We start from the raw sequence: 25,646 nt of genomic DNA on the forward strand, positions 1-25,646 counted from the left end.
TTTATTGTACTGCTCAATTTTCTATTATGCAAAATTTGTTGTACATGAAATAGCACTTCAGTAAACTGGTATTAGTTAGAAAAAAAGGGACTGTTTCACCTTTACTGCAATTCAAAACATTATGCTACTATATTTTCATATATATGAAATGAGCTGGTGTAACGACTCAGCTGAAGGTCATTTTGAGTCTCAGGCACAACATAGTGTGACTGGAGGGTGGAGCTGGACACCCAGGTGCTGGTCTCCCTCTGGGTGCTGAAGCTCCTCTTTCAAAATTGTTACTTCAGGCTATTACGGTTGGTCTTTGCTCCTGCTTCTTTAATTTTTTTCTTTCCTCTTGCACGATGTAGTGAATAATAATGAGGGCAATGTGAACTCTTATATTAGTTTTCTCTTTTGAAAATAAGTGAGAGAGTTATATTTCCTGTTGTATAGAAGTAATTCCTTATGCTATCTGAGCAAATCAAAATTGCAAAAGATTTCCTGCAAATTACACTAGTCTTTTCTTTGTTTTACATAAAATCACAAACCTAGGGCTTCCTTTCCGTGTTTAGACCATAGAAAACTGCTGTTTTATCTAGTTGTTTATGGATTATTTCCTAGTTAGTAGCGTGTTGACAGAATTCAAATGACTCTGTCCTAAGAGCATTTAATGTAAGGTCTACGTTTCACATTGCTCCTTCAGTTCTTTAGAGCTCTGGAAACTTAAATTCATTATGCAGAATGGTATGATGATAAGTGACAGATAAATTATTTTGCAGTGCTTAAGATAATCCAGAAAAAATGTCATTTAGCATTTTTGGTCATTTGTTGAATTTGAAAGGAGCCTTTTATTAAGGAAGAATCCAATGATGACACTTCAAAAAAACTCAACACTTGAACACTGGAAGAAAAAAAAAATGGTCTTACTGTCCTCAGAGACGGTAGAGTTAGAGTTTTAATGACCTATATCTTTGGACCACGCATCGTTGGTTTTTTTATTTGTTGTACATTATTAAAATAATATTGAATTAAAACAATATGCAGTCATAAGTGGTAAAGGAGTTTTAGGGGGTGGGCTTTTCCTGTAAATTATTGGAGAGGGGGGCGCAAAATGTGAATGGAGTGGGGGGCACATATAGTGGTGACTTGTAACCTTCCGCTATCCCACTCCCTGTATATACAGTTCTTCCTTCACATAGCTCTTATTTTCCACTAGCTTCAAATGACCAGGCATGTCTCAGTGACAGCCACGCAAGCACATTTTATGCATTTCCAGTTTCCAGTCTTGATTTGCTGGGACAAATTCTAAACAAAGTGAAACCATTCAAGCCCTTCAGAAAGTTAATGATTAAAGAAGGCGCACTGGGGTCAGGTCCAGCAGGAAATGCCACTGCTGAGGCTGTGTGCAATGATGTACCCATTTTTGGGACAGAGGACGTGAGGCCAGCCAGGCCTATAGAGCAGGCCTGTTTAAACAGCATCTGGCAAGCACCCCAAAATGGCCTATTGACATGAGGATAGTTTGCAGGGAAGTGAAGTATTCGAGAAGCAGATGACTGTTCTCACTGTTCAGCGTGCCAGCTGTGGATACATCTCGTGCTCCATATCTGATGAAGCGTCGCTGCACGGTCCCCTACATTGGACATATGAAAGCTTATCAAGAACTATATGCCCTGTTATATCTGCTCAAATATTTAATTTTCAATTAATTTCAATTAATTCTCCTTCTGAAGGGAGCAACACAAAAGCCCTGACAAAAAAAGTCCTGCTTACAAAAAAACTGAATAGATGAATTTTAGCTTGTAGTTAACAGACAAAGCTTGATAGAGACCAGGGTTAGGCATGGAGATTAGGGAGATGGAAGGAAGAGAATTCCTATGTTGAGCAACAGCCTGGTTTGTTTGATGCTTTGCCTAATGTGGCTAAAGTATAGCAGTAATGTGGCAGTGACCCCCTACCAAGATGGGAAAGCATCCCAGCTGTTGTGTATGTGTTGTGCATGTGTACACAAGAAGTTTATTAGCAGCTATTCACACTTCAGTGGAGCTCGGAGATTGCAGTCTGTATTATATTGGTTAAATGAAGCATATAACATTCTATATTTCTCGTACAAGAAATATTCATTCATTTGTATTTGTTTTCATGATTCTCATCTGTTCTTATTCCTTTGTTTTACTGAGGGCACATTTTAGGTGTTTTGGCTGGGCTTGAACTGGAAGCCCAGGAGACTGGAACAGCTAAAGTGGTTGCAGGAGAACCAACTTCAGTCTGGAAATAGACAAAATACAGTTGCTCAATGCTGTGTCAAACTCTAGGTAACATTCATTAGGTTCGGCATAGTGCTGCAGGTAACTGGCAGTGGTACTTTTGTACTCGCAACAGTAAACCTGCATGCTATTATACCATGTTTTTTGAACTTACTAATTACATCTATTTTCTGGGGAATCTCTGTACTGTACTCTGTATGTACAGTGTGCTTCTGTGTGCTCTTCTGAAGCACTCTTTGAGAAGCTCCCACCTGAATTTCATTTGTAATATCTGAGTTTTTTGGATGCCATTGCTTTTGAAAATGGGTTATATATTTCTAATTTCTTCAAGTTTGGAGTGGATTGTTTGTTTGGTTGGGGTTTTTTTAAATTTTATTTCTCTTATTAGAACACGAGAATGGCTGTATTGCATGACAGCAAAGGTCTATCCAGCCTAGTCTGTTTTTTCTGACAGTAGCCTATGAGTGATTCTGGAGGATTGCTTCTTTTGCCAAACACAGTCCTCTCTACTGCATTGGTGCTAGAGAAGCGTAGCTGATGTGATTTGAAGAGTCCTCTAGTGTTTTTGGTGAAACTAGTCCCATATTTTTGCTGCAGAGAAGATATGCTGGCGTATAAGTGACAGTGAAAGTACACTATTTCAGTTGTGATGTGGTGGTTTTTGAAGCTGTGCTTGGTTCCACATCTGATATTCACATTAGTTGGGAAAAAATAAATTACTTGCCCATGATTTTCTGAATATGTAGTCCATGAAATGTGAAGAGCACGTAAAAGGTAACGTCAGACTTGAGTTTAAAGGATCATTAAATAACTATTCTAGTAAACTGCTAAATGTCTGATCCTTGTTAAATCTTAAGACTTACAACAGACCATGCACATTTTTCGAAGTTCATGGTCTGCAATTATGGTACCAGTTCTTCTACAAAGTCTCTGAACTTTTAAGCAAGTAATAGGGTTTTTAATTTCAGTACATAAAACTCTCGGTAATGTGTCTGTTAACATTAGCAATTTGTGCAGTGCCTTCGTCAAGAGTGATTATGCTTTAAGAGTAAGGAAAAAGAAATCTTTTCTGTATCCTAGAGAAATTTTTTCAGCATATCACATTGTATAGCTTTAGATTTCAGAAATTACTTAAGTGTGATCTTCAGAATATTTTCATTCATAAAGAATACTTAGTTATACTTACTGATTCCCTTTGCCTTTCTTGACTGTCAAAACGTAGTGACGCTTTTGAAGATTTATAGCAGATTAGTAATGAGATAGCTGACTGTTAACTGCAGGATTCAGAATTTGTTGGTGGAAGGAGGCGGGAGTTTAAAAACGAGAGAAGGTTATTTGGGCTTCATTGCAATGAAGATAGGTGATAGAACTTTTTTTTCAATCAGGGAACTTAAACGTAAATATGTTCCAAATTAGAAAAATCTCCACTCTTCATGCTATCTAGTAGCCAAATAAAATCTTTTCAGAAAAAAAAACAGAGAAGTCAGATTGCATTCAAGTAATCACAATGAATCACAAGAAAGGCAAGGACATTGCACAATTTTTCAGTAAGTATATTCGGGCTGTATTGCATACACTTAATTCCGCACAAATAGCAGCCTTTAAAAAACCAGAAACAAATCATAAGCTAATGTCTGCAATAACTATCACTTGTATACCTGTGTAATTGTGTAAAAGGGAAAATAGGTCGGCAGTGCCCTTAATTGGGTTAACTGTTGAGAGATTTCAAAGTCTGACTTTTGCAGTGTGTGCTGTAAATGAGAAAGGGAAAAGCCTGTCTTCTTTCCTGACCTTTGTGCACCTTTGTGCAATCAGCTGTTTGTGGTACACCTCAACTGAAATTTAGAGGAGAGAAAAAAAAAAAACAACTATCTCCCACTGACTCCATTTGGAATCTGTTTAATTACTTGTCACTGTCAGCTCATGCATCTGATTTCTAACATTGTAATTCTCTGTTTACCTGGTTTAATAGATTATGTGTTTAGAAGCAAGAGTCTCCGTTTTCACATTTAGACATTCATGCTCATCACAAAGTCCAAATTCTGTAAATGACTATATCTATATGCATGAGCTGTTAGAAGTTTTAGGGGATGTGTCAGAATGGAGTGGTTTTTCCACGTTTTGGTCTTTGCTGAGGCCTGAGCATAAAGAGCACCTTTAACTGTAAGTACTGAGTAGGTTACTGAGTTCAGATGTACATGAAATACTGAGTGGGAAAAAGGGATGAAGCCAAAGAAAGTTGCTGAATCTGCAAGGTAAAAGATTCTTCTTCTTCTGTTTCTTGATGCAGGTATCTCCCTCCTTCTCTCTTCCTCACTTTGGTTTCTAGGGACCCTACTAATCATACATCATTGAAGATACTGGACTCTTTGAAAATATCCTAACACCTCTGAAAATGAATCTCCTGGGTTTGGGGCCTCATTTTAAAGTCTGAATATTTTGAGTCACGGTAAAGTAGCTAGCATTTATGTCTCCTAGGCAATTTCTGTATCAAGAGACAGACAAAGGATGGGAAAAGAACAGGAGGAAAAAAGTGTATAGTTCCTTATCATCTTCTTTAAAAAAAGATGGCAACATTTCCCAGGCAGCACACACGCAGAGGGAGCTCAGGAACTCTGTGGAAGTTTGCCTAGGTCTATTGCCTAGGTTGTGATTTTTTTTAAAAAAAAAATTCCTTACAAAATATGACAGAGGCTGTTGCTGAAACAAAGAGGTAGGGCAGCAGCATCCTCAAACATAGTATATTATTATTCTTCATGAGGAAGATTTTCTGTGACCCCTGGGTTTTTTTCTATCACTCCATTACAGCAGGTAGTGCTGGCTTGCTCAGGGACCATTTCAATAGATCATACACATTAGCCAAGTTCTAAAATACCCCCCTTCACCGTATGCTACCTAAAGTATAATAATCCTTTAATCTGTCCACTGCATGACATCTGGGCAGTTATTTGATATAATAATTCATGTTGATTGTGCATAGTTGTATATATCAGAGTAGAGAAGCACCAAAACAGTGGTGGAGAGATGAAGATTTAAGAAAATGCCTATGGGGCCATGCCTTGGATCAGGGGAGACCTACCTGCCTGTGGCAGGTGACCAACCTGTCACTGATGTGGCTGTGTAAAATCTCTATATGAGAATAATATTATCCTGAGATAAGCACAAAACAGAATAGGAGGGGGAAGATAAACGACCAGGACCCCAGTTACAGAAGCACATTAATATTTACCCAATATCCCTTTATACCCTCTAGTCAGCATGACAGATGTAGCTGTGTTTTAAGACATTATGATTCATTGAAAAAGGCAAAAAAGATGGTTTTTCCCTCCCTTCCATCCCCAGTAATCTCAGATGTTTGCTGTGCACGCTGGGGGGAGGAGGTGGAGAGCCGAGCACTGGTGGGAGAAGAATGCAATTATCCCAAAGCCTCCTGACGGGCATCCACTTCTTCCTTCCAGCTTAGCTGCTCTGACCACAGGCTGGGGGCTCGTGGGACGTGGACCAGATTGAAAAAATGGAAGCAGACAGATGGTTATTTGTAATCATCATGTAAATGTAAATCCTATAAAAATGTTTTCTTTCTAAGGGCCTGAAAGCTGTTGTAGTGGAAAGAAGGATTAAGACATGGATATCTAGCCTAGAATAATTTTGACCCCGTCACCTTCCCTCCTACCCCATAAAAGTTGTGGCTTTATCTCTGCTTCCTTTAAACAAATTGTGGGAGCCTCAGTCGAGGAAATTAATTCGGTTTCCGTGTAATTCCCTGAGTTTATGAGTGTCAGTTTGACCGAGGCCTGGATTTGGGCCTAAGCTGGCAGGTGCTGGTAAGCAGTTGCCTTGGTAGCGGGGGACTTCTTTTTTCTTCTTTCTCCCTTACTCTGGCAGGTGCGTGGCCTGTGAGTGTTTATCTCAGCACTGCCATCGATAGACACACGTGCTTGCTTTCTGTGATTATGCTCATGGGTACCTGTAAATGGCCGTACAGGACTTTGCATGCCTTAAAGACCGACATGACAGCTTGCAGACATCTATCTTGTTTGAGCAGCATCAGCTTGTTCGAGCTACAAAGAGACCGATCAAACTTTAATTAACTTTTGTCCCCAATACCATTGTAGGCTGTGTGTACAATTTAGCTGTCCTTTCCAGCTCTCTGGTCCCTGGGTACCTTTCCAGACAGTGAGGTGTAGCCATCCAGAAGCTTTTGCCCTCCTGAGGCTTGGTGTCTCGAAACATGAGGTTGTTTGCGCTGCTGCCGGGCTGGCAGAGGGGAACAGCTCACCTCTGCATCGCCATCGCTGCTACTGGGGCTGTGCGGCAGCCTCCAGGGTCCTGCTCTCCAAGGAGACCGGGTACCCTGCTGTCCCAGTGTGGGAAGGCAGGATGGGATGTTGGTGATCTTCCTCTTTAGCATCCCTTTTTAAATGTAGGGTTAACACCCACGCAAGCACAAAAGGAGATGCATAACTTATGTTAAAACTGGAATAAAGCAAATTAATAACGTGGGATGAGGAAGAGGAGCCTGATGGCAATGTTACACCACTTGTGCTGAATTTTTAAAATGCTAGTATTTGTGCCCTTGCCAAGAGGGCCCTGAGGAGGGCTGGCTTCTCAAGTGAACAAAAGCCTCTTGCCAGTGTGCGAAGAGGGCGATCTGCTCAGGCACACTAATAGGTATTTGGAAGTACCCAGCAATTGTGGATAATTGGCTGAGGAACATTCTGCAGCTCTCAAACATTTTTCTGTTTTCACAGATGATTGTGCCATTAGATATGGTGAATGCACTAAGCTGTGCTGCAACTTTTCCATTTACTGTGCTAATAAGTGTGAACTCAACTTCCAGTTGACGCTTTCTTCTGTGGCTTTCTGTGCCACTGGAGTGGGACAGCCAAACTTGCCAGCTCATGCTCTGCTCTCCTCCGCCTACAACCTTCCTCTTCCCTGCTCATTCTTTCTCAGGGTGATGTTTGGATGTGCTGGAATGGCTGGGCTGATCAGATTAACATCTGTGCTCTGTTTTGTCATTGTTATATTGCATTAAAAGCACTGAATCACAGGAATGGCAGCCCTTGCCCTCTGCTCTTTACCTTGTTTTTCTCCCTGCTTTTATTCTTACTCTTTTCTTTCCTTTACTTGGTTTTTGGTTTTGCTCTCCCTAAAGTTGCAGTGTTGCCTCTCTTCTTCTCTGAGTTGTTTTCTGTTTTTAATTTGTATTCCACGCATTTTTCTCTTATCTTTGTCTTTCTGTCCCTGCTTTATTTTTTGCCTATTTCATTTTTCTCCAACCATTTTTTGTTTTTCTCCAAAACACAGAATGTTTAGATGGAAATGGTGAGATATATCTATTCAAGATTCGCATATGTGCTGAGGTACAGACCAAGACTAAGTAAACCCCGTAGCATCAATTTTGTCTTCCATTCAACCCAGATTCTCAGTAAGACTTGGGTAAAGGAATGCGATAAAATCAAATCACCTCTTAGCCTCATATTCTGAGGCTGATTGGAACCTTAAACACTTGCTGGGATGATTCAGAGAAAGTTAATGTAATTTGCTGTATATCACCTCAAGAAACTGTATTTGTGAGCTTCATATAGCAATGTGAAATGTTCAAGGAAAATGCTTTCCATGATATTGCTGTGAGGAGTTAGGAGTCAGGAGTATAAAGTTGTGGGATCTGCTGATTTTCTGGTGATTTTCCACTAATGGTTTTGCACTGAAGTTCTATAATTGTACAAAGAATGAAGACAATAAAAATTAGTATTTATTTTGTGTGTTTTAATAATGGAAGAAGTTGTTGTTTATCCATTTACCAGTTATATGAAAGAGGGCATAGCATTACCCAGAAGTAATTTTTGTTCTTGTGTATCATAGTGAACACAGCAACGCACGAAGATGCTTCCTAAAATAGGTTATTTTGTAAGATTTTTTTTTCCTGGTTCTTTCCCTGAAATTGCTGTGGTATTAGCTTTATTGGCTTTGCAAAAATGTTGTAATGCCAAATAATCAGCGGCCCATGAACTTCAGTGTACTGTTTCTGTGTTGTGCATTGCCTAAGTTATTTCTTCCATTTGATCTTGAAGCTCTATAAATTCCATTTCTGTCAATTTGATTATTGTGAATCAAAAGTGTATGAGGGATTTGTATTAATCAGGAATATTTTGAGGTTGAGTCTTTCGTTAAGTTATATGTTGAAAAAAATGTACCAATTGGGTGTGTCACCTAAGCCGACTACGGTTCTTGCGGGAGCTGCATTTATTGCCAACTGTGTCCTGTCACTTTTATTTTATGCTTCAAGAGCAAGACCTAAATAATCACTTTTTTTTTTGTGTTAGGAAAGGAATTAACTTCCAATTAATTCCCTGCTTCCTCTGGGATCTACCTGCGTGTCCCAAAATAGGGAACAATAAAAGTTACCTCATATGTCATTCTGAGTGCCCCATATATACAGCCCGCTCACCTCAGCCCATTCAGAGATCAATTCTTGTATGTATTAATCATATTTTCTTTTGGCTTATTACAGGAGAGGAAAATATTCAGTTCCAAATGTTAAAATGGGGCACGTTTTATTAACATTGAAAGCAGTAAATTATCTCTGCTTATGAAATGAGACTGAGCAATTTCTGTTGAACTCTTCCTGACTTGCCCCTTCACTAGGATATAGTGTTTTCTAATTTCTCAGAGGGCCCTGGTTCCATTAAGGGCGAGAACTGTTTTAAAACTGTAATGAAAGCCATACGTAGCTGAAATTCAAGGAGGGGAAATGCCCTAAATTCTATTTCAGTAGCTCATCTAGAGTTATTTTCAGTTTTATGTTTATAAGAATGTCAATTAACCTGGAGACTAGGACACATATGGAAGAATAACAATGAAGTGAATATCATTTTAACACACTGAAGCCAGCTAGCTGGACCTAATCCTTCTTTATAGAAGCTTGATTTACATAAGAAGCTGGCCTGTGTTGCCTAATTTAGTTCTCAAACAGCTTGGTGGTTTAAATGCTCTTTCCTTTCAATGTCATGAAACAGCACTGATCAAAGTTGCAGAAATATTAAAACTAAAAATATAAAAGGAAGAAATAAATATACTGGAAGCACGTTACCATCAGCTTGATTTCTCTGACACCTTTCTGAACTGGTGGTCACTTCAGCGTGTATTTGGTGATACCAATAACAGTAATAATAACAATACCCTTAATCAAGGTATATCTCTGCAATTCAGTATCAGTTGTGTCACTTCGTTACCTAGCTTATGCTGAAGTTGGAGATCCAGGCAAGCCAGATATTCAGCATGTTTTCTGTTATGAAAAGAACTCAACATTAGTCCTGTGGTGCTACTTTCATAAGGGTAGAAGGTGACCCTGTCAAGGTTAAAGAGTAATGGGTGCTACAGCTCTTTCTAATTTAAATGCAGAGCAGTATTCTTATCTGGAGAAAAAACAGGGAAAAAAAATCCATATGTGTGAAATCAGCCTTCAGTGGACAAAGAGTCACACCTCACCAACTTGTTTTATAAGGTCTTTCATAGTAAATATAAGATGCAAAGTTATCATGTAACAATGTTTGAGACTTGTTTGTTTAAAATTATATGTATCTGCATGTATTTTTTTCCCCCCACTTACAATGTCATCACTTCTAGCAATTTTTTTTCTTCTTTCCCTCATTTATTGCATTAGTGCTACGGGATGACTTCCGCCAAAACCCTACAGACGTTGTGGTGGCAGCTGGAGAGCCTGCCATATTGGAGTGCCAGCCACCCCGTGGACATCCTGAGCCTACCATCTACTGGAAGAAAGATAAAGTCCGTATTGATGACAAGGAAGAGCGGATCAGTGTGAGTACAACTCAGGTGGTTGTCTATAGACACAGGGCCTACGCTGAAGCCCCACAGCTCAGTGCAGCAGAGCTTTACAGCTTTATAATCTTTCTAGTAAAGACTCATCATTACTCTTGGCAGTTTGCCTCTCTGAGCTTATCCAAATGAGGGGGGGAAAGGTTTATTCCTTCTGGTTTGGGTCTCCAGCTTGAACTTCTTGAGGATTGGTTTGTATAACCAGTGTAATGAAGGTCCATTAGATCATGTTATGTAAGGTGTTGTTAGATGGGGGACTCAGTGGATGTCTTTGACTGATTTGGCCTTACCTTTTCTAGACCTCAGTTCACTGAACTGAGATCTCAGGTCGGTGAAATGAGAATATCAGACCTTATATCAGAGAGGTGTTTAAAGATAAAATCAGTCATATCTATGAGGCACACAAATACTCCATGGGAAAAACCCAACAGCTTAGGATGATATTGTTAATGTTGTATTTAGTGTAGCAGTTGGGATGTGTATTCTAAATGAAGGTTGAATTTATACTCTAAAGAATGATTGTTCCTGAATAGGAATACATATTGAGTAAATGAGTAACACTGGTTGAATTTTGTGACAGTTCATTCCATGTAGTGAGTGGAAAACAATCCAGTAGAAATACCTAACTTATCAAGTGATTAGAAATTAAGGGTGCAGGGACGTATTTCATTCCTAATTTTTAGATGCTTAACTTTTCACTAGCAATATTCCTTCAATAAAGTTTTATGTTGTATGTAATGATGCGTAACTCATTCGATGCTGACCAATATGGAAGTACTATCAGGAAGCTTGTTTGTTGCTTTGGTTGCCCAAGGAAGTATTTCAAACTAAACAATCTAAGTAGTTGCTGTTTGTGGGCCAGCCTGTCTCTGCTGGGTCTACTCAAGAGGAAGCAAGAGTGGCAGGGAACTGGTTATCGTTCCATGACTTTCAAGTTTCTTTGTCTGTATTCCTAGCTTCTTCTGAAGCACTTCATTGTGTAACTTTTGACACTGTCCGTGACTTCACGACCTGCAAATTTATTACTTTATTTCTTTCAACTACCCTGCCTTTTCATTCTATAAGCACCCTTTGAAGCCAGGAAAATGTTAAGTCTTATGGGAGTCAGGTGAATTCTCAGTTTGGGCTAGATTCAGCCTGTTTGCATCAAGGAAAAGAGAAAATCTGTCTTAATCAGTGAACAAGGAAACTGTTCAGACACCAGTAAAATAAAATGAACTAAATAAAACTAAGAAAAATTGCCTTTTTCTTGAGACAGATGTCAAGAGTGCTTTATATCATGCAAGAAATACAAGCACTCTGCATTGCCAAAGAAGCAGCAGGAAATGTAATCTTTGAAATGTAAAGCATCCAACGAAAACCAAAGAAAAAGCTAAAATGCAGTTAAAATAAGTCAGTAAGATAAAATGTGTTCTAGAACAGCTTAAAGATATTTAAGTACATAGATTATAAATTAAAGTACAAGATTATAAATTAAAGCTATACATGTATTTGCAAGCAAAACTTTTAAATGCCTTAGTTGTGGAACACGCTGCCTGAGAAAGTAGCTTTTTTTTTTCTGGTATCTTTTGTTTATCTGAAGTTAGAAATATATTCCTTGTTTTGAAACAGATACGTGGTGGGAAGCTGATGATCTCCAATACAAGAAAAAGTGATGCCGGCATGTACACTTGTGTTGGAACAAACATGGTGGGGGAGCGAGACAGCGATCCGGCAGAGCTGACTGTCTTTGGTAAAGTGACTCAAGTTTTGCTTCCTTTTCACTACAGTTGTCATAGTCTGAATTGACCAGGGTGACTCATCAAAATATGAGACAAAACAAGGTTAACAAAACACAATAACAGTGCTTAAGCTTCATTTCACAGTTTCTGAAGAAGACCAGATTTCAAAGGCTGCAATTTATAATTGTGGAGCCGTGATGGCTCAACATTTTCCTTCTAAGTGCATAGCTTCAATCTAATTGGAGGTCCTTAGTGGTATGCATACACTCAGAGATGGTAATGCAGGACATAATGCTTTCCCTCACAAAATTAGCAAATGTAATTAAGCTACTTCTAATACGGTTGACAATGCCTGCTTAACAGAGATTTGGACCAGCATTGCCTATTGAAATAATTCCTTATTCTCGTGGGGTTATGAAATCAAACCTTTGTAGGAGAGCACAAAAGAGCTCAATTGATCAGTAAAAAGTCATTGGAGAAAATCCTGAGATCAACTTTTTGAATATATAGAGATACTTTTGTCATTTGTTTTTTAAGTGCATGAAACATCTTTTCATCCCGTAAGCCAGGACATCATTTAGGTGGTGCTGCTGAATAAACCAAAAATGAATAGGTTTCCTGTGTGAACGAAATTGTTAGGAGCATTTGACCTATGATTAGGGTCTAGAGTGAGAATAGTTTAATACCAAACCTAGAGCTGGATCCACCCTGCTAACAGCTGGATAAGAAGCAAAGCCACAAAATCCTGCTGTGGTACAACCTGCAGTCATGACATTTCTATTTACCATTAGCTGTGGTTTTGTAGGAATTAGTCAAGAATCTTGAGCAAACAAAATCAATAAGGAAAAAAATGCTCACTGCTAAAGAAAATGCGTACGTGCATACAAAAGAGAAATAGAGTTAACGTTCCCTCCTGCTACACCTCTTTGGCATTCCTCATACAATACCAAAATTCCAAACAAGACTACTTGTCGTTCCAGTAAGACTTTTCATAGAAATCCTAAGGTTCTTTCTGAAGTAGATGCTCCTAATTTTTTCATATTCTACCTACTATGGTGCACTAGAAAGCCCGGTCACACATGTTGTCATCTGTTTCTGCATGTATGTGCAATTCAACATTTGTTTCTCCACTTTAAAAAACCCATATTATGGAATTCTCAAAAGGCATAGAAAAGTTTCTTCTAGACAAGTTCTGTGAGTGACTGAGGATTTGCTGCTTTCCAGCATCACAAGACTGTAATGGCTTCCACTCCACTTAGTTTGTTATGAATTCATGGAGGCATATGACTTTTAAAGACAAAACTAGAATACCTTGCAAAAAACAGAGAAAGGATGTCTATCAAATTATTATGTCCTTTGCAGCCGGTCTGTTGAAGTTGTGCCTTTATACAGATGTAAAAGAGACATGACATATCTTCTTCATCAGTTTAAGTACTGATAATCTCTGGTAATACTCCCTGTGGATAACAAGCAGATTGCAGTCCTAAACTACAAAGCCTTAAGAAATCCTTAAGAAAATAATTTGTTAAAAAGCATTGAACTGTAGGAATAAAAACTGAAATATGCATGGAAATTCATATCCTGCAGAGCTATGAAAAGTGTTAGCTTTGTCTTGATATGTAAAATAGTACATAGCCTGTTACAATTTTTTTACAGGATTTAATCATAACAATCAGCTTGTAAAATACAATCTAAGCCTATTGTATAAATACTGAATAAAATTAGCAATAAATGAGATTAGATATTTTAATTTTTCATAATTGTTATAGACTACCTAAAGAAAATGGTACTTAAAATTCCTTTCCTATCCAGGTATCTTCCTATCTAAAATTCCCCTTCTATCTACGTATTCCCTTTCTGTCTTCCTTTTTGCTGTACAACAGTAGCATGCAGGAAGCAGGCGCTCAGGTTATGATATGCTGTTTGACAAGACGATTCGACTATCCTGTGCCCGTTTCCTGGCTGCCACCTGGCCCTGAAGCTCTATGTTGGTGTACTGGGCTCAGTGTATAGACATGTCCAGGTTAGTCCTGGTTCGCTCCATGCAAAAGGAGGTAGCTTGGCTTTTCCTTCCACCAGCAGAACAGTTGTATTCTGTTCCTGGACTACAAACGGCAGCTCATATGTGGGTGCATGCGTGTGTGCACAGTGCACTGGAAAGTATTATCCATGATGATTCCAGGAAGCAATGTATCTACTGGACAGTCCAACCAGTCTAAGCATACACAACAAATCCGATAAATCCAGCAACTCTGGGAAACGTCAGATTGGCTATGCAAGTTCACATTGACTTTATTGCACACAGGCAAAACCATGGGTCATCTGTTAAGTCCACAGCCTTCCTCTAATATGACTCGCAGGTTTGAGGAACATGGGAATAATGTAAATGTTGAGAAAAATACCCTAAAAATTTCATAATACTTAAATATTATTCATGTGCCCAATTTTAAGTTTTTTGAACATATTTGAAAATGGGCTTTATAATTAAAATGAAGGTATCTTAGCTAAAAGATTTTAGAGAATTTCATGAAGTGGCTGGCACCCCTACAGTTGATGCTGATTTCGGAGAGGATATTAATGTCTCTATTCCTTTTCCAAATAACAAACCCCAAAACCCTTTCCATAGTGTGGAGGGGGCCTTAGTAAATATGTTACTCTGTAAGAAAAGGAACTGTTTCATACTAGTTCTCAAATCTTACCAGGAATCAGCCACGTGTTACTTTTGGCTTTGCAAGTTTTTCTGTAATACCTGAAGTTAATTTCTTCATGTGACTCATGACAGATCTCTGGCTCCCTGTACCGTAAATTTTGCTTGAGGCATTGCCTCTGGAAAAACTGAGTCAGTGTGATTGCTCGAGGGCAATAGCATGGAAGCCTAGCCTAAAAGATTACACCTTTCCTGAGTTTAAAAAAACTAAAATAAAATGAGCAATAAGAAACTTGAAAAGAATTGGGAGGAGAAAATGAAAGTTTCCCATGTGCAGAACGTATCCATTTGGCTGGGTACCTATTCAATAACCTTTGCTGAAAGACAGTTGTGGATAATACATGTAGAACTTTCACAAAACAAGTAATTTTTTTTCAAGGCCGTCTGCATAGGAAACATAGTTTTCAACATTTAGGCACTGCTAACAGTGCGGTGTTAATGTCGGTGCAGATTGCATTTCTTTTGGTCCCAAGTCATGATTCTTCTAAAATGGCCAAACTTTCATGGAAAAATGTCATAACAGAAACTGATTGTATAAACAGTGCTTCCCAAAATTATTTCCATGTTTTGAATAGTGACAATGGTACATTACATGTTTCAAGCACTACTGCTAGTTTTTGCCTTTGTGAGGCTCCAAGTTATGATCTTGGAGTAAAGTGAAAAGACAGGGTCTATAACAGAGTCTAAGTTGCCCTTTAAAGGAAGTTAATAACTAATCTATCAATCCTAACCTTCGCAAAAAAGAAGCAGCGTGGTACTTTATTATTATGGACACATATTCTAAAGGTCAAATTCAGAAGTGTAAGTTAATGGTACAAATTAGGCAGCTTTGCTTGCGTTTGGGCTCATAGCCTTTGGCTGAACAGAATTAAAGCAAGATGCAAAAAAGAAACAGTTTCATTCCAATTTGTGAAGAAAGCTTGATTTGTAAATACATGATGTGGAGACAGAAATTAAATAATGTAAGAATTACTGTTTAAGTTAACCTTTATCATTTTGTCAAACTACTGCACTGTTCTCAGATAAGTTTTCAAGTTGTTTTAGCTACTTCAGACTCCTTTTTTTCCCTTTGGACTTAAAATGGTATGTTTGAAAAGAATGTACAAAGGTATATCTTGTATATTGATTCTGAAGCTCAGTGAAATCGATGAAAGCCTTAATATATCAACTTCAAGAAGCTGGCATCAAACAGTGGAAAAAGATATATTTAGAAGAGCCTCAAAAGAATATAAAGCATAACTAAGAAGAGTACAAAAATGTCTTAAAAGATATGTCAATTCAGACATATTGAAGATTGTTTTGGATTAATCTTTGATTTTAGCTTTGGCACCTGAACCTTTTTTTCAGCTAATAAGGTCCTGTGGGATGAAGAGGTATTTTTGTCTGATGCTTGAAGGAGTATTTGTGTTTAACGTTCTCTAGACATTGTCAGGCTGAAAGAGATACCATAGTTCCAGAAAGAGTATACTCTGATGACTTGATGTTAGAGAAAAAAAATCTGAAAATCACTTAATGAAGAAGTTATGCCCCATTTTACTTTCCTGAGCTTTGGCTATGTGGAAGGCCTTAGCAGAGAGTCTTGTCTGATTGTATCCTGGAAATTAGTCACAGAAGCTTTCCCAGCCACATGGAAAACCTAACAAAATCAGGTATACATTCACAGTTCAAGACAGAGAAATTGGCAGTGTGTATCTTGTCCTGCAGAGCAAAGCTCCTCCTGATTTTCCTCAAATCCTTGTATTTCCCACTTGCAGTGTACTTATGGTCTAATTTGGTCTCCATAGTCCATATGCAATGCTCAGTAAAAACTGAAATGTACATGGTTGTTGGTGTATTTAAAAGGAGAAAAAAACCACAACAATTGATAAAAATCATTCTACTTTATTTGCATGTGCCTCTTAACAGTGCTCTGTGCCTTTACTGTGCAAGATCATCGGATCTTGGGTACTGCTTAGAGTGGAGAAGTTTTCAATGATTACACAAGTGCCTATTTCTCAAACGAAAAATGGGGAAATGCCTAAAAAGAGGCAGTAGAAGAATGTCTTTAAATATAAACCCATCTGCTTCTGCAACTGTATTTTAATTTATTTGGCCAACATAGGTAAATCTATTGTGATCCTAATATCTTGTCTTCTTCCACATTTTCATTTTTGACAGAGAGCTTTACCCAGATCATGTTGCAGTTAATGAAATATCTATGCAATTGACAGCATTCTGAAGTGAAACTTACTTCCAACCATCTAATGTTTCTGTTTTTTCCTTTACATCAGAACCCTAGAGTGAAAAAAGCTTTTGTTTTTAGCTGTTTGCTATTAAATCCCTCCCCAAAGCTTTCAAATTCGTGTTTTAATGCTTCTTTCTAGAACATGAAAACCTTTTAAAAGCATGATGCCTTCTCTCCAGCAGACAGAGAAAACAGTTCTAAATCAGATTGAGCCTCTACATTATGGGGACCATGAAATCCTTCACTTTAGCAGTTGCCTCAGCAGAGAAAGTATATTAAGGTAGTTAGGATCATTTTGATTAGATTGAGGTCCCATATATGGCTGTCTAACTTTCTGAGGAACAGAGGAAGGGCAATAATACATCTGAAGGTCATTTGAGTCTTTCTGATAGACTGTGATACTCAGACCAATTGTTAAATAGAGGAAAAATTGAGTTCTGGGTTTAACTTGTGTCAGCACCCAAGCAAGGAAAGGATTCCCCTACATTTCTGGTTAGCATCAGTTCTGTAGGTTTTTCTCAAGCACTGCCACAGATTGTAGGTGTGTGTCAAGATTGCATTAACAATCCACTTTTAGAACTGCAAGCAAAGTTTCTTCTCAAGTTATAAAGGTCACCCTAGTGATAGCATGACTGGTTGACATGACATATAACCATGACTTATTTTATAGTTCTCTTCAAAGATCTTTAATATTCATCAGAGAAAGTCTGGGAAGTGGGTACTTTATTTACTCAGTGAAAGCTTATAAAATAGCTATATTAAAATTTTTTTTTATATATCTATGATTTTAATTTATTACCCTTTCTTGTTGTTTCTCAAATATATTGTGTTCTGAATGCTGTTGACAGAGTAACAATGTTTAATTATACAACAAGTCTTTATTTACAGGCAAACCATTTCAAAAGAAAAAAAAAATATTTTTTTCTCAAGTTTAGCTCTGAAACTAAATTTGACCTGGCTGTGTGAAGAAACCTTCTTTATTTAGCATGCTTGGGCAAGCAGCACTCTGTCTTCTGAGAGATTAACATTGTAAGCAAGTTATGCAGGTGACTCAAATCCAGTTAATCTCACATAAAGAATGTTAATTGCATTGGCAATGGCATTCACTCTGATCATTTTATAGCTGTATAATTAGCTATTGGACATATTCAGGGGATTGACTGAGAGATACAAATACAGGAAACAACATAGAGATAACTTATTCTTTCCTGATTCACGCTGTGCAAAATGCCGAGATGACGGACAAATGGAAATAGCAGTTACTGGTATTTGCAAGTCCTCGCTACCTGGGATCTGTACTTGCATAGCTATTTATTTTCTAGCAAATTCTTAATTGTTTTGGAAATTACACAGTTTGAGAAGCTGATCTGAAAAAAACATGTATGTATACTCCTAAATTGCCTTGATTTGGAATCAAGTGATTTACCTAATGACCTTTGGGCCATTTACTGTCTCATCTGCTGTGTTCTCCTCAAAATGTGATAGGAATTTTTGTTCTCATCTCCTGTGTGGAAGCACTTACAGCCACAAGCACCAATTTCATAAATATGCATACATTAGTTTCTTAGCTGTTTACAGGCAGCTTTTATAAACATCATCTAAAATAATTTTTGTACACAGACCAAGCCAACATACATGCACATGCAGAGTTATTTAAATTCAATGTGGATGAACCAGGGTCTCTAAATCACCTATGAGGATGCTGGTCTGGATCTAAATTTCTTGGTTTAGGATCATCTCTTGAAAAACAAATACCAAAATGCATAGTGTATTGAGGTTGAGCCAGAGAAGTGATTGGTCTGAGCTCTTCTTAGGACAGAAGCTGTAATTAAGATACTGTTGAGAACTTACAGAAAGTTTCATTAAGATATTCACTTCTAGATCCATATAATTATAGACAGACCAAGTGCGTTGCTTTGTGATAAGGTTAACAACTAATGCCTTTGTTACTTTGTCCAGTTTTAATAAGTTTGTCAAACTAAAAGGCTTTATCAAAAATTTTCCATGCTTGATTGGAAAACTGTTTTTTAATTTTTTTTTTGATTGCCAAAATAATTAATTCCTCTCTAAGAATGATGACGTTCCTGCAGTTTGGAGGTGAAAGGGGTAACTGGGGGGAAATGGAGAAGGATTTGAAGGAGAGGAATGGAGGAAGGGATTTGTCCTGAGAAATGCAGGTTGCTCATATTGAATAACAGGGACCTAAAATTTGATGGGAAATAGCTACGCTATGCCAGAGATGTAATTTTTTGCTCATCCAAAGAATTTTCACTAAATTTAGCCAATTATGCATGTTATGCATCTCTCAAACAAAAAAAGTCATCAGTTCATACACCAGAGACACCAGGTAGAATGCAGGTCAGAACAGCATTTTCCTGCAACTGCACTGCACCCCTGCTGTCGCTGTCCTGGGATGATGCGTGGTTACTTCAACTGTTTTTTCTTGTGTTAATGTTGTGGATGGGCTGTATCTGGGTGGCACAGAGAAAAGAAGCTCCAGTTCAAATGTAGCTCAAACACACTCTTCTTCAGAGTCAGTTTACTGTGAGGTATGAAGAAGTGAGAAGCATGGATAGTTGGAAGGGAGACTGGACTGGTGAACTTGATGTGTTCCACTGCGAAAAGCAATATTCTGGGCTAGGAGGAGACAAATCAGCTAAGGAAGCAGTTGGCACAGCTGCTGGAACGGAGAGGGACTTGAGGCACTGTCACAGGCTGGCAAAGACACATAGATGAGGGCAGGAGCAAACCTAGCTGGAGACTGGGAAGGGTCAGGAGACTGCGTGCACAGGGAAGGAAAAATCTGATGAAGCACACACTCAGAACAAGGAGCTGTAGTGAAGGCTATATATGTCTTGTGCACAGACTTGAAACAGGGAATAAAGACTGAGATTTCAAGGTGTGGAGAGAGACTAGGACTGAATTTACTTGCCCAAAGACTGCTGGAACCGGCAAGTCCTGGGTAGGACTAGGAATAGGAAAAAAGTAATGGCTTTGGGAAAATGGGGAGAAGAATATCTGCCCGTTAGACATGTTTTTATCTCTAGCATCTGGAGAAGTGTTATAGGTTCTTGAGCATGTCTATTCTTCTGCTGACAAAATATGTTTTTCCCTGCCAATAGGTCCCCCTGCTAGTATAATGGAATTCCTGTGTGATGCTGTCAGCCATTTACATAATTATTAACAGGTGGTTTTGTGTTCCTTATTCTCTGACTTAATGTTCTGATTTGTAATAGTGGTGAATATTTTGTCAGCTGCAACTGAATTCAATAGAAGCTGAGTTCTGAACATACAAAATTAACGCTAAAGTCTCCAAAAAGAAAAATTGGCAGTTTTGTGTCTCTTTTGACATCAAAATTTAGCAGATATTTTTTACCTTGCTTTCTTAGATCTCCATCACACCTCAGAGAGTAGCTGTAAAAATAAGTGAATTGTTTGTGAAGCATCAAAGTAGGTGTAATGGAGGTCATGAGGAAATTAATAATTCCGCCTTTGAAGTGAAATTTGAGAAGTATGATAGAAGGCCACTCACTAAACAGTACAACTAAAGCAAAATATTAAACACCTGCTTATTAAATGAATACCAAAGATCTGGAGATGTTTTGGGAAAAAAATAGTATGTGATCATATAATTACAACCAGTCCCATAAGGCATAAACATTAAAGGGAGGGATTAAAGGGCATGCAGACAGCTTTAGTTCTGGCACTGAGGTGCTGTGTGCTTGATTTTGCAACCTTATTAATGTTCTTTTATTTTTTAAAATTCTTCTTATTGTTTGGATATAATAAACATGGATAGACAACCCATAAACTCAGCTCTGTAGTTATCAAGACAAACTGCCTGAGTCAGAGTCTGGTATTGCTTACATCTGTGTGAATTTTGAATAATTTTTTTAATGACATCATAACGTTCAACTTGCTGAGAGTGAAATGTGAAATGTAAAGTTTTAAATGTCTTTATAATAGATCCCTGTCTTTAGTTGAAATAATATTTCATATAAACCCAGTCTTATAATGGTTTGACTCTAGCATAAATAATTTATGACAATGAAAGTGTGGTATGGCTAAGAGAGGACAGAACAAATTTTACGCAATCCAAAGGCAACTGTGAAACTAACCCCAGTGACATCCTTTCAAATGAAATTACCGGTACTTTGAGTTTGTACCAGTATAACTGAGATCAGATTGTGGCTCTGCATCTGGATTTTAAGCAGGCCTGTACAACATTATGATGATTAATAATATTTGTAGCCGTGCAGGCTAACATAACAAGGGTAAACAAAACTTATTCTTCAGACCTTAATTTAGTTTTCTGTGGTGAAGTTAGTGATGGGGATCAGGAAAGCTCTGACCTCTGTAACATAGTCCACAATTGGCTGAGATGCATAACATGGATGCATTTTCCTCCAAAGCATCAAGAGATTGATTATGGCCAAAGGCAGGCTAGCTCCATTGGCAGCTCATATATCACTACAGTAGGCAGGAGCTTTTAGATCCGCTCTGTGTATGCAGCAGTGCAGAGCCAAAACGTTTGCACAGCAGAGAACGGCCTTGGAGACCTCTCTGCCAGGGTGGCAGGCGGGCAGTCGGTGCTAGAACCGGCTTCCTTCTGGTGGCACTCAGCTCTTGCGTGAGGGCTGGATGCAACAGCCCCCGCCTAGCTAGCCTGGGAGTCATCTTCCAGGCTCTTTATGCACATCATCAGTCCCACTTGTCTGAATTTGTGGAGCTCAGCCTCCTTTCTTCGTTCTGTGAATCGGTAAACAAAAAGATGCTGAAATATCAAAAGTGTTCCTTTCAACCCTCTGACTCACTGAGGAATTTTAATGTCTCTTTCAAGAACGACCCACATTTCTCAGGCGACCGATTAACCAAGTGGTGCTGGAGGAAGAGGCCGTGGATTTCCGGTGCCAAGTGCAGGGGGATCCCACACCCACAGTCCGGTGGAAGAAAGATGATGCAGACTTACCGAGAGGAAGGTGAGAACAATGTTCATGTTCCCAACGCTTTCAAATTTCAGTTGTTGAGTAATGCTGAAATCACTCCCTACTACTTGTAGTTTGTTGTTTGACATTATGGCCAAGACTTATTTCCCATATTGCTGGTCTTTGGCACTAGAGAACCTGTTCCAGAGCCAGCTAAGCAGGGAAACCCAGTCTGGGTTGAATTGTCCAGGTAATGGATTCCTGTGGAAGGAAGAAAAGTGATGTGTAGGTATAGTAAGCGCATGGGTATTCACTGAATTTGCTGGAGAAAGTAAAGGTGTTTAGAATGTACTAGCAATAGTAGCCTTCATAATAACGTGCTGATACCAAAAGGGAGAAAATTTGCCTGGAGAGTTGCAGAGCCGCTCTGTTGCATTAGCAGGATGAATTAGAAGCAGAGCGCTGTGGTGGGCTTTGCTGGCTTCTTGGCTCACACCTGTTAAGTCTTGGAGAGAAACCTTCCTCTTGAGGAAACAAAAAAAAACCCAAACTAGCAGAAGTGGAAAACAAAGCTGAATTCTGGAACAGGCCCCTTGTGCTCAAGAAAGATTCATTTAGTCTGGAACAAACACAGAGAAAATCCCAGAGTGAGCAGGGGATGAGAGTCGGTCCTATAAAAGGAAATTGAATTAGCTTGGCTCCTTTCAGCCGACAGAACAGAATTTGGTCCTTGCTTTCTGGAACTCTTTCTATTTTTGTTGCTGAATCATTGTTAGATTAAAAAATGTTAAGACTGAAACAGGTCTGGGAACAGGAATGAGAACCCAGGTCTCCATAACCCAACTAATCTTTCTGTCCCTGTGAGTCCTGATTCATTTTTACGTAGTGCTTTTGTTTTCAACAGGAGACATGAATGGTCCCCTTTTTTTTTTTTTCACAACCGCAGTTGATTGTTCTTTTCCATCTCTGTTGGTTATGCCTGGTATGTTGCCTATAGAATTTGAAGAAAGGGAAAAAAAAATAAATCTAAATTGTCCGTTCTTCAAACAAGTGCTTTAAACACTGGACTTATGTAGGCTGGCTGCCAGTGTTATTTCTGACCTTCCAATCATGATATTAAAAGAGCAGCTGCAATGGTGTTTGTGGATAGTTTGTGTCAGTGTACATTAAGTGTGCTGTGAGCACACTACTAGACTTGGCCTAGCTAAGTCTAACAAGTTAGACTCCAAACAAGTTAGACATTGCTGTCTGCTTTCCTTATCACAACATGTTTTGCATCTTCAACACAACAAGGTGAAAAATGTGCTGAGACTGTTATCTGGCAGTCTTTGTCCACTTGCTAAATATGGTGTTTAGTGTCGCATAAACTTTCATGAAAATCAGTGGCAACATTTCTCAGTCATACAGCACTTAAACATGTTTGGTTCTTGGGTTAATATCTTTTGTTTCTTAATTTCTAAATCTTTAACAAAATCACAGAATGCAAATTGGAGAATACCTCTTTTAGTTTCGACATACTCAACTCTGAAAGATGTCTTACCATTCTTCAGTTAAATATATTAACGTAATGATACAATCTAGAAAAAACATGTCAGTATAAGTGCAGATACGTATGTATGTGTATAGAAATACTTATATTTTAAAATAAATTTCCTTGCAATTTAAAAGAAATTATAAGAATACATAGCTGTTTTGCTGATTATATTGATAGACATATATGCGTGTAATACATAAAATATTTTGAAGAGCACTTTTGGGTGTCAGGATGAATTTTTCTCTTTGCTTACTATTTAACTACGCATTATAGAGTAGTCCATAGTAAATATGTTGTGTTTCTGTGATTTATTCTTACTGTTGTTCTACTTCTGTTGTTTTAAACTATGTCTATTCCTAGGTCTCATAATCAGAAGCAATAGATGATGAACCAACAGTGCCTCTGGTTAGGTTGCACTTTTATTAGGGTTTTTTTAGTGTCTGTGTTCCTTCTTTTTTATATATATATATATATATCTCACTGTGAAATAATGTGCTTTGGGGTAATTTTTTCTGCTCATTCATGATGTATTTCTAAGGAAGGAGAAATGTAACAGGAAGCACAGGAAGCATTTTCACTGGACTTTTAGCTAAAAGAATAGAGCATTTGTCAGATACATTCTGATCATAGTAAACTCCAGGCTCAGAAACTACTAGCAAAGTTTTGCAGTGTTTTTACGCTGCTGTTTAACATTTCATTAACTGTGTTTTGGTATCTTAATACAGAAAGTGGGGGTATGTCTTCATTTATGTCTGCTTCCCAGAACATCAGAGGGGTGGGTAAAGAAAGGGCAAGGCTGCAGAATCTTACGCTGGAGAGACCACCTTGGGCGATAAGAGGACTACCACTGCCCCTGCCCATGTAGCAACCTGAGCCACATGGCTTGTGGTCATCTAGTAGAGTCCAACATCTACATTTCAAAAGCAAATACCTCTGAAGATCAGGACTGTGTTTTCTTTTCTAAAATGTAGCGTTTGTATAGCAAGATGTATGAGCAGTCTTCACTGTCCAAAAATCGTAAATTTCCAAACCATGCAGCATGAAGAACATCTAAAAGAAAAGCTATATTTTTTTCTGGATTTTTTAATGCAAACAAATAAATTTACCCAGGTATAGTCTGAATGAATGGATGGATGAGAAAATGATAATACAGCAACTTTATAAATTAAGAAGAGAATTTCTAAGATTTTTCTCCTTGATGAAGTGGGAGATTTATTTTTTTTTTTGAGGTAAAACCAAAATTAGCTTTAAGCTTCTGAGCTCCTGTATTTTAAGCATTTTAACATCTACATTGAAATATGAAACACTTAAGGAATTCCCTTTGTTATTTTTCCTACACGCATAAATCCTTATTCTGAGCAGATCTCTGCAGCTATTTGTCTTATAGTTTTTCATATCAATTTCCTGTTTCTGCTGCTAACGATGTTCTTTGCACTTCTGTCTGTTTCTGTTTTTTCAATAATTTCCTTTAGGCTTCATGCCTAGATTACAAGGCAATTATAGCTACCTGTTTCAACAATTACTGCAAGTTTTTAAATGCGTCTGTTTTCAGTTCAACTTCAAAAGGTGTCTAGTTCAGTGCTAGCAAAGTGGGATAAACTGAATTTTTGTATGCATTTTGTTTCTGAAATTTGCTCCTAGTGAAAATTAGAATTAGTGATATTGGATCCATAGTCTTTCAGAAATCCTCCTCTGTTTTTCCATCTTCCTTCTTTTTAGCTTTTTTGGTGACACGTGTGAAAGTAAAGAGAAAAGTCATCACAGTAATTTCTGGTCAAAAATATAAACAGTATTACTGCACCAATTGGTATGTTGAGTAATAATTGGGAAATAATTTCAGGCTGTTACAGTTTTGATTATAAAGGTCCCTGGTGAACTGTAAGCATCTCCAGTTGCAATTGGATTGAATGAGAAAAAAAAATCAACTTCTAAAGAAATTTTGATGTTTGAAAATATGGCTATTAAAAAAATTTAATTTGGCCATTTTGTTGAACTGTCTATGTAATTATCCAGAAATTTATGAATAACCATGCTTTAAAACTGAGAAAAGATGGGCATAAGTTTGTTCTGAGGGTGTAAGGCTTTATTTCAAATTTTAGCTATTTTGAATTGATTATCTAAACCAACTATGATAGTCTATATTTTTAATTTAAAACCTTGAAGTTGTTCTTATAATGGAAGTTTTGAAAATGCCTAGGGTAAATAAGTCTCACTAGCAGTCAAATGAAGTTACTTGTCGAACATGCTGTAGCCCTGACTTGAGATTTCAAAGGCTGTGGTATACATCATGAAGGTCTTCTGTATATGGCTGTGCACGAATTAAGAAAGCATCAAGAAGGACCAGGTGAAAACAGTGTTGTGACTTATGTATGCTAACTGTTTTCATAGTTCTTTTACATTGTTGTGATGAAGAATTAATTAAATTCTTCAGACCTGAAAAT

General features: G+C 38.0%; 1 protein-coding gene across 1 annotated transcript in view; it reads left to right on the forward strand.

The window, feature by feature from the left end:
- ROBO2 (roundabout guidance receptor 2) overlaps positions 1-25,646 on the forward strand; it is a 435,305-nt gene that overhangs the window by 305,417 nt on the left and 104,242 nt on the right. Inside the window, exons 3-5 of the mRNA XM_086462902.1 lie at positions 9,919-10,076; positions 11,706-11,826; positions 21,587-21,725. Coding sequence (XP_086319028.1) covers positions 9,919-10,076; positions 11,706-11,826; positions 21,587-21,725 — 418 coding nt within the window. The remainder of the gene's footprint in view (positions 1-9,918; positions 10,077-11,705; positions 11,827-21,586; positions 21,726-25,646) is intronic.

The sequence above is a fragment of the Leptosomus discolor genome, chromosome 1 (assembly GCF_034619465.1).
Source record: "Leptosomus discolor isolate bLepDis1 chromosome 1, bLepDis1.hap2, whole genome shotgun sequence".
NCBI classification, from domain to species: domain Eukaryota; kingdom Metazoa; phylum Chordata; class Aves; order Leptosomiformes; family Leptosomidae; genus Leptosomus; species Leptosomus discolor.